Source organism: Varroa destructor, unplaced genomic scaffold (assembly GCF_002443255.2).
Source record: "Varroa destructor unplaced genomic scaffold, Vdes_3.0 BEIS01000002.1, whole genome shotgun sequence".
NCBI classification, from domain to species: domain Eukaryota; kingdom Metazoa; phylum Arthropoda; class Arachnida; order Mesostigmata; family Varroidae; genus Varroa; species Varroa destructor.
In genome coordinates, this window is record NW_019211455.1 from 12,363,902 (window position 1) to 12,373,011 (window position 9,110).

At 39.6% G+C, this 9,110-nt stretch overlaps 2 protein-coding genes and 1 long non-coding RNA gene across 17 annotated transcripts; 2 read left to right on the forward strand and 1 right to left on the reverse strand.

Moving 5' to 3' along the window:
* Positions 1–3,110, forward strand: LOC111244131 (peptide methionine sulfoxide reductase-like). 14 transcript variants are annotated; one of them, XM_086981348.1, is made up of 5 exons: positions 1–391; positions 789–896; positions 1,654–1,797; positions 2,172–2,390; positions 2,841–3,110. In XM_086981348.1, exons 1-5 carry the CDS (start codon positions 253–255, stop codon positions 3,041–3,043), a joined length of 813 nt encoding a protein of 270 aa, XP_086837474.1. In that variant the 5' UTR covers positions 1–252; the 3' UTR covers positions 3,044–3,110. The 14 variants fall into 14 exon arrangements, with proteins under 14 accessions (XP_086837474.1, XP_022646582.1, XP_086837475.1 ...); XM_022790847.2 differs by having other exon boundaries at positions 18–358; XM_086981349.1 differs by having other exon boundaries at positions 26–319.
* A 623-nt stretch (positions 3,111–3,733) lies between these two features.
* Positions 3,734–7,599, forward strand: LOC111244132 (uncharacterized). Its single transcript, XM_022790855.2, has 3 exons — positions 3,734–5,770; positions 6,359–6,538; positions 6,974–7,599. Exons 1-3 carry the CDS (start codon positions 5,657–5,659, stop codon positions 7,187–7,189), a joined length of 510 nt encoding a protein of 169 aa, XP_022646590.1. The 5' UTR covers positions 3,734–5,656; the 3' UTR covers positions 7,190–7,599.
* Positions 7,600–7,837: 238 nt separating this feature from the next.
* LOC147757387 (uncharacterized) lies at positions 7,838–9,076 on the reverse strand. Of its 2 annotated transcripts, none has more exons than XR_015322126.1 (2): positions 8,740–9,076; positions 7,838–8,580 (listed from the first exon to the last, which is right to left on the reverse strand). It is a non-coding gene; the product is annotated as an uncharacterized LOC147757387 (long non-coding RNA). The 2 variants fall into 2 exon arrangements; XR_015322127.1 differs by having other exon boundaries at positions 8,736–9,072.
* Between the last annotated feature and the right edge of the window lie 34 nt (positions 9,077–9,110).

The following is a 9,110-nucleotide window of genomic DNA, read 5'->3' on the forward strand; positions in this document are numbered from 1 at the left end:
AAGTGGAGCATCTACAGCTACACGTTTGATTAAAGCTACACCTTGTGTCGGCAATACTGGAGCCGTACTTGGCCGTTGCCTTGTCGATTCGGGTAAATGATCAGTTCGTGTTGAGAGCTCAGTTGCAGTAGCGGTTGTACGCGATTCGACATCCAGACTCTCCGATGTGATAGCAACAGCCACGGGGGCCGTCTCGCCGCGAAGACGTGTGGAAAGGGAAAGCTGTTTGGCCAGTGTTTATCTGTCGATTGAATGCTGCTTAGGCGACTATTTGAAGTGGGCCGTAATCCGGCTACATTGAACTGCGTCTCGTTCACAGGTTCAACCATAAAAGCTATAAATGCTACAGCCTTAACATGTAACCGATGTTACAAGCAGTTGTTCGGTTCTGGTATATTGTGTGGATGTGTGCGTGTTTGTGTCTGGGAGCGCTAAAGCGCTAAAAAACGAATAACTCTTTACAACGTACCCCGTGTTACTGTGTTTTTTTTGCAATAAATTTGCAAATAAAATATAGGCCATATACAGATACTCTTGCAGGAGGAGTTGAGGTGTATTTTACTGTATCTTCACGTGTATGTGTGTGTGTGCGTGCATATAAAATGCACATGTATACGCAATGTATGATCGTCATGCTGACTATAGAAGTTCCTGAAATCAGGCTGAGCTTGAAAAGAGTTGGAGAATAGTTATTCCTTTATTTCTCGCCATTTTCAGTTAAAAAAAAAAACTGCTCTTAAATATTTCATAAACATAAGTTGTGTTTCGTGTTTTATTGTTCATTGCAGGTGGTATATGTTCTATGGGCTTGAAGTTGTCATCGAGGTCGCGTGTTGCTGCTAAAATGTCTTCGCTTAGGGAACCGAAGGTTACCGGTGCGGAAATAGCCACAATTGGTTGGTGATAACTTTGGCTTTTGCATTGTTTGTAAGAATTATTTTTTTGGAAGGAAACTTATAGCTGTACTAATCAAATGGGAGTTAGTTGTTTTGGGAACAATGGATAATAGAGAGGTCATGTGGCGTTATCAAGCCAAGGGTCCAACTCACGGTTAAACAAACACGAGATAAATTTGCTTGGCTACTTCAGTCAGATTCCTTATCGTTTTCTATCGATGCGACTTTGGGTTCTATAAACTGCAAACTACGATTTAGATGAACCACACATGTCAAGAACGCTTAGGCAGTTAATTAGTCATCGATATTTTCAAGGCTTAATCGAAAATAAGCAGTAGAATTTTATATTGTAGAAGTAGGAGCATTGAGTACAAGCATCACCAGGTCCCGAATATTTCCCAAACTTCGTAGGTAAATCAACACGTAACGTCTGGAAGCTTTTGCTAGATCCCGTTTTTTTTTATATGAAAAGACCCGCCGCTATTTTTCGCGCGCGTGCAGAGTAGTTTCAGGGTAGCCGTCATCGTTAGCACGGTTCTCGCCAGTGACAGATTAAATGACCGACTCTATAGACTATCACAACAAGCTGTTTGTCAGCAGTTAGGTGAAAGCATTGTTGATCACGCCTTCTCGACACGCTCCAATTAAATACTTTGTTCTTCAATTCATACGAAACAGCATATGCCTAGATTGTTACCATATAGATTTTTCACGTGGACATGTTAAACAGGCATGGGCTGTTTTTGGGGTGTTGAAGCGTTGTACGGGGCCACGCCGGGAGTACTCCGTACGCGAGTTGGCTTCACCGGCGGAGATGTTCAAAACCCTAATTACCATGACCTTGCCGACCACACCGAGGGTACTGAACTTGAGTATGATCCTGCAGTGATTACATATGAAGGTAGGACAAAATTCAGATACAGATACTGCGTTATGTATAGTAGTTAGTTAGTTAGAAACACGTAATTCGTATTTAACAAAAATAAAACTATTATGTCCTCTAGGTAGAAGTCTTTGACATATTCTAAAAGAGTACAGGCAGCATTAATTTACAAAGGTTTTCATAACACTGTATTTTTGATTTTTTACTACTATGCTATAAATATGAAAGTAGTAATACTAGGTCTGTAGCTCATTTTGACGTGTCAAGCGTCTTATCGAAATTCCTACTGAAATTCTCATAATCTTGGCGTCACGGCGAATTCAATTAGATATGCTATCTAATCGAACAATTCGAGGATCCTTTGTAGCTCGGTGCTCCTTATTTTTTTGTAGGGATTCTCGATTTCTTCTGGAAGAAGCATGATCCAACAGAGAAGCACAAGTGTCAGTACAAGTCAATCATCTGGTACCATTCCGATGACCAGAAAGCTATCGCGGAGCGTACATTAAAAGAAGCTCAAAAAAGGTTCTCGAAGCCGATCGTTACTGAGATCGCTCCTGCTAAGGTCTTCTATAATGCGGAACGGTATCACCAGAAGTATCGACTCCAAGGTGAGCAGGTGCAAAAATTATCATACATACACGAAAATAGACTTATCCAAACGTGTCGTTAATCAATTGACTGACGATCCAGAAACAGAAGGGGATGCGTCTGGATTGTAGGCGAACGTTGCTATTTGTACATGCGACGCCTTCGCATCGGAGAGCAAAACACTGTATTCTACTAATAATTCCACAGACAAAAGCGATTGCAAGTGCTCCATTGTGATTTTATTTAGTTACAGGTATTATCGTAAGGTTCTATCTGCAGAGCTTTCGTTTGGAATTAACAATACCGACATTATCGCTTAAGCCGTATATGATGAAGCGTTGGCCAATGCTAGTTATGTCTTGCCCTTGGTTTTGAACAGACACGAAGGTGGTCGTTTGATAAACGTTCTAATTTTCTTTATTGTCTTGCTGCATTTGATAACACATCATATAACACGTGTTTGCCAATAGGCCACAAGGAACTCATGACGATTTTGAAAAACGCTGGAATGGATGATATCATCACCTCTCACGTAGCAGCCCGCCTTAACGGCTATCTCGGAGGACATGGATCGCTGGCGCAATTCCAATCAGAGGACCTTGGCCTTCCGGATGAGGCTAAGGCGTACGTTGTGAAGGTTCTTCAGAAGAGCGTTACAGTTTCCTGTCATTAGCAGCATTATGCCTGTCATAAGAGTATATATACATAATAGTTGTTAATAAATAACTAGAGTACACGAAGTAACAGGTGCTTGCATAAAGCCCACTGCCAGAACGCATCATATGATCATCCCACGATTCAAGATAGCTATAAAGCAGGAGCTAATAGCAGCACATCATACGAGATTAATAAACTATTGCGAACATTTCATCAGAATAGGAACAGTCAGATTAGCGGAAGTAACATTGGTATTTTGAGACGATGGGCTACAATGTGTTTGAGGGATATTAATCGGTGCAATTAGCTTAATAATTTTATTATGACAATACAGTATTTCCGTGGCAAAACACTTGGTAATGTATATACTGTCCGAGCTTACGTAGTTCGGTAAGGCTGTGTAATTCGAATAGCCTTCACGTCGACCCATTTATATGGCCTGCGACTGTTATTTATGTCAGTGAATTGCATACAAAGTTTTCTAGAGCAAATCATAAAGCACAAAAAGGGAAAAGTAAAAATGAAGATTGGTTTAAAGATGTCATTTAGCTCTAAATGTTTGTGTATATCATTGCTGGTACTATGCCAGCATTTATCTAGCGATTACGTAAGTTTATAGAGCGTACTGGAAACGCTAATTATAGTGAGGAAACGCATTACCTCATGACGTTGGTCATGATTACATAATGATATAATAGTTTCTTCACCACGACGGTTACGTGCTATAAAACATTACTGGAATTATTCTCTATACATTGAGGTTGACGGGGAATGAATACTACCTAGGATAGGATAAGATAGTATAGGATAGAATAGGATAGGATAAGATAGTATAGGATAGAATAGGATAGGATAGGAATGAAATCTTCATCCTTTGTATACATATATAATTACGTGAACGGTTATGCTGCAACAGGGAATATTAGAGATGGCTCTCTTGTCGTGTAATATGGATTAGACTAATATCCACAAAACAAATTTGATATAGGCTAATATCCACAAAACAAATTTGATATAAATAGAATTCAAAGGTGCGTGCACTAGAAATGCTGAAGGACATGGATAGGTAGTTGGATGGTCTGCTACGACACGTAGATTCGTTTGATAAACCGTTTTCGACAATCTTCGAAAAAAAGCTAGATTTATTTAGAATCGTTATAAAAACATCACCGAGAGATGGACACTTAATTAATTTTTGGTTCTATGAGCCAAACATATAGGTTGGCACAAAAAATTTGATCGCAACCAACAAAAACTTTTTTTGGGGTTTGGCTTAGCCTAACAAGAAAATTATATGGTAGAAGATGCATGTCAAACAAAAATCGGGTTCGCACCAAAATTTATATAAACCCTTGCGGTGATCCAAACGCTGTTTTATTCTAGCACCCTTCAAGACCACTCGGTCTTCGTATATGACCAATGGACAATTATGGATAAATCTGAAGAATATTTGACACGGAAATGTAGCTCCAAGGAACCCAATTAAGATATAGCGAAACCAAACATGTTCCTCCAGGATATTGCTGAATATGTAGTAGATACCTCTGGACACCCTGTTAGGAGGTAAGTTACCAAATGGCTCAGCCAAGAAAAATAAAAATCGTTGCCATGAAGCATGTAACGTGGAAATGTAGATAAATATTATTTACAGTTAGGTTATTAATCGACTGAAACACGGTACGCGGAAGGTCGTTCAAGCTTTTCGGCTTGAAGTTTCACCTTGATAGCAAGGCCTGAGGCTAACAAAATACAACCAGGTCACTCCTTTTCTACATATATGGGTGGTAATAAATGTCTGAAAATTAACATTTTCCCTTAACCGATCCCAATGCCTCACAACATCTGGATCTAAATTTTTTTTGGCATTGTGTGTATCCATATGGGTGCTTCCGGTTTTGTCTCATAGTCGTGGAGATAATTTTTTATAAAAAATGTATTTCTGTTCCCAGTGAATATTACGATTCCAATACACCAGTTGTCTTCCAAGGTATGCCACGTTACCACTCCGTGGCCATCACCTGGACGAATATCTAAATGTCAGGTAACGAAAGGCAATAATTATAATGCCAAAAATAAATAACACCATGCTATAAAACTAATTGTGTCCACCTAATAAACAAGCCAGGTAAGTATTTTTTAATTGCTAGTCGAAGATTGTAACAACAAATACGTTTCAGCAAGTCTATAAATGCAGATATATATGCTCCATTAGCAGTGTGCAGTCCTGATATGGTAATGGTGCATCGAGTGCGCTTTTGAAACTGCAATTTTCAGAAGTCCAGATTCATGCCCGGATTAGTGATGTAAGATTCATATGATCGATATGGTAAATAACATAAACTTGAAGTTGATAAAGTTGAGACTTCCGTATCCGACTTTTCATTCTCACTTCAAAATAATGCTGACGATATAAACAGCGTCTCTGAGGAAGGCCGCTGAAGAGTAATTGAACTATTGTAAATGGACAACAACGAATTGGATCGATCTCCTTTGAGCTGCAAGGAAACGGTCAGGAATTTTCTAAAGCAAATCGCAAGCATCAGAAGTAGTTTGCGCCTATGCCCAACTCTCCAGTGGCGTCAAACGATCAAGTAATTCTGCCGGTACTTTCGGTGACGGATACCTCACTATGGAAGATTCAGGCCCTGTATTTCAGGGACGCGTAAGTCATGCGCTGGCAGAAATGGAACGTTTCCTTAGAGCGGTGTGGAGGCCAACGATGGGCCTGGTTTCTGCTGTCTTGGTTGGTACAAGATACTCTCAGATATTTTCTTTTCCCTGTGTGCGTTAAACAATGATTTATATTATCCTAATGACGAATCAGTGAATGAGTCCAACAAACATTTATCGCTTACGGTATTAAACGAGATAAGTAATTAATATAGACGTTTTATTTTAGAATTGAAACTATCTGTTTATTGCGCGAGGTCGCTGTTAGGCAGGGTGAATCATTTGGTGCAGTATTATGTTGGTACATTTTTCACTCTCCAATGTCTCTTATATTGCAATGCTAGGGGGCTCTCATATGAATTTAGGATTCATCTGAAAATCATCTAAAAAGCCTTAACAGAACACATTTTTGAGGAATTACATGTTTTTTTGCTGATTGCTTTTTTGCTTCGACTTTTTCAAATCAGATTAGTTAAGCATTGCCGACCATGTGGTTTTACCGTTTCACATTGGGTAGCTTCGAAGTAGGCGGACACAGCCTAAACCTAGGCCGAACCGGGAGACGCATGGTTTTCCTGAATACTCTGAATGAAATTGTAGACTTATGCTTGACTTGAGTATTGTTTTTCTATTACTACTCGCAACGCCCGTCGCTTTTCAGTGTGGTTGCGCATGTACGTATGTTGTTCCCAGTGGGGTTGCTGCTGCCTTACACGAGCTGGGGATATTCTTTGGTGCACTGAAGGCAGTTGAACGGGACGTGCACGCGGACGTTACCTACTACACGAAATTCGTTGTCATTTATTTTCTCATGTCAACCTTTGTTCCCAACGTATTTAGGGTAAGTATGTTGTTTGTTGTATCAGTAGGTGAAACTTAACTTCGCAGGGATAGAATCCGAGACCTATATAACATTACTATGTTACACGAATGCAGGGTAACTCAATATTCACATGTAGCATGTATTAAGAACTATATAGGCTCCGCCAATCGACGACAGGCTTAGTGGACAGCCAGTCTAACAGGTCTTTATTTATACCTGTACAAACGAGACAAGCTAAATTAAGGCATATTATATCAATAGACAGAAGAAAAAGAACAATCCAAAACTGTAGTTAATGTTATACAAAACTCAGTCTAAAAATATGATGAACATATGTTCATCATACCTTTAACAGAACATCCATTCCTAAGATATTGATACATTATATAGTAAATATCAGTCAAGCAAAATGATTGTGAGGGCTGTTTTAACCTTAACTTCCGATTTTTATAGGTGTTATTTATTACAGTTATCCTCTTCGCTAACGAACCCCTGATCACAGATATCTATGCTACGCTGTTTGCGGGTCGGTTTTTTCCATCAGAGACAGTTCCTCAGGCAGGAGGACGAACCTCAGATGAAGAGACTCCACTTGTCCGTCGAGGGAAATTACCCAAGTTTAACACGAAGTTCGCCGCATTTAAAGAGCCATGCTGTCATGCAAAATAGTCTAGGAGTGTTGGGTGGTTGACGTTGTTTCATAATAGGTTCTTCCTGTTTTTTTCTCGATAATAGATTAATTTGCAGATACGTTGAAAACTTATCGTGCAGTATGTACTCAATGGCGACTATCTCCAAGCACTGTTCGTCATTCCAATACATCGGAACGTTAAACCTTCTATCGTAATGGCGAAGCATATCTGCTTGAATGTGTTTTCATAGTTCCTGTGAGCGTGAAGCCGTCCATAGTTAAAGTTTTTGATGGCAAACGATTGCTATGGAATTTTGTTCCCGTGCCGTTTCATAGTTGTGCTGGATGAATCACCAAATAAACAAGTCTTCAGTTCCAGGATGCACAGACATGATAGCCAGCAATCGTTGAAAAAACATGACACATCCAGTCTGTGCTCGATGAAACAGACTTATCCTAGGTAGTATTCATTCCCCGTCAACCTCAATGTATAGAGAATAATTCCAGTAATGTTTTATAGCACGTAACCGTCGTGGTGAAGAAACTATTATATCATTATGTAATCATGACCAACGTCATGAGGTAATGCGTTTCCTCACTATAATTAGCGTTTCCAGTACGCTCTATAAACTTACGTAATCGCTAGATAAATGCTGGCATAGTACCAGCAATGATATACACAAACATTTAGAGCTAAATGACATCTTTAAACCAATCTTCATTTTTACTTTTCCCTTTTTGTGCTTTATGATTTGCTCTAGAAAACTTTGTATGCAATTCACTGACATAAATAACAGTCGCAGGCCATATAAATGGGTCGACGTGAAGGCTATTCGAATTACACAGCCTTACCGAACTACGTAAGCTCGGACAGTATATACATTACCAAGTGTTTTGCCACGGAAATACTGTATTGTCATAATAAAATTATTAAGCTAATTGCACCGATTAATATCCCTCAAACACATTGTAGCCCATCGTCTCAAAATACCAATGTTACTTCCGCTAATCTGACTGTTCCTATTCTGATGAAATGTTCGCAATAGTTTATTAATCTCGTATGATGTGCTGCTATTAGCTCCTGCTTTATAGCTATCTTGAATCGTGGGATGATCATATGATGCGTTCTGGCAGTGGGCTTTATGCAAGCACCTGTTACTTCGTGTACTCTAGTTATTTATTAACAACTATTATGTATATATACTCTTATGACAGGCATAATGCTGCTAATGACAGGAAACTGTAACGCTCTTCTGAAGAACCTTCACAACGTACGCCTTAGCCTCATCCGGAAGGCCAAGGTCCTCTGATTGGAATTGCGCCAGCGATCCATGTCCTCCGAGATAGCCGTTAAGGCGGGCTGCTACGTGAGAGGTGATGATATCATCCATTCCAGCGTTTTTCAAAATCGTCATGAGTTCCTTGTGGCCTATTGGCAAACACGTGTTATATGATGTGTTATCAAATGCAACAAGACAATAAAGAAAATTAGAACGTTTATCAAACGACCACCTTCGTGTCTGTTCACATATTTGTATGGAAATAGGAAAAATCACCAAGAAAATACAAACCAAGCTCACTTACACACCATTACTGAGTTGTTCCGTGTCGAGAACGGTCATGTTTTTATGGTGGTAGTACACGCCGGCTATACACAGTACAAGCAGAGAACGTGAATATTGAACTTGACGATATCCGACTTCAGTAAACTGATGCTTGCGATCATACGCAGTACGATATTCTAACTCTACAGATCGCAGCGCTTGGCGACGTCTTTATCGTGTGTAGGACAGCATTATAAAGTAGAATAATTGCGCCTTCATAAGGCAAAAACCGTTTGAAAATTTCTCATCCTAGTACTGCACATTTGCACACATTACTGCACACTACACACATAACACTATTTTAGAGTTTTTTAGTCTGTTTCATCGAGCACAGACTGGATGTGTCATGTTCTTT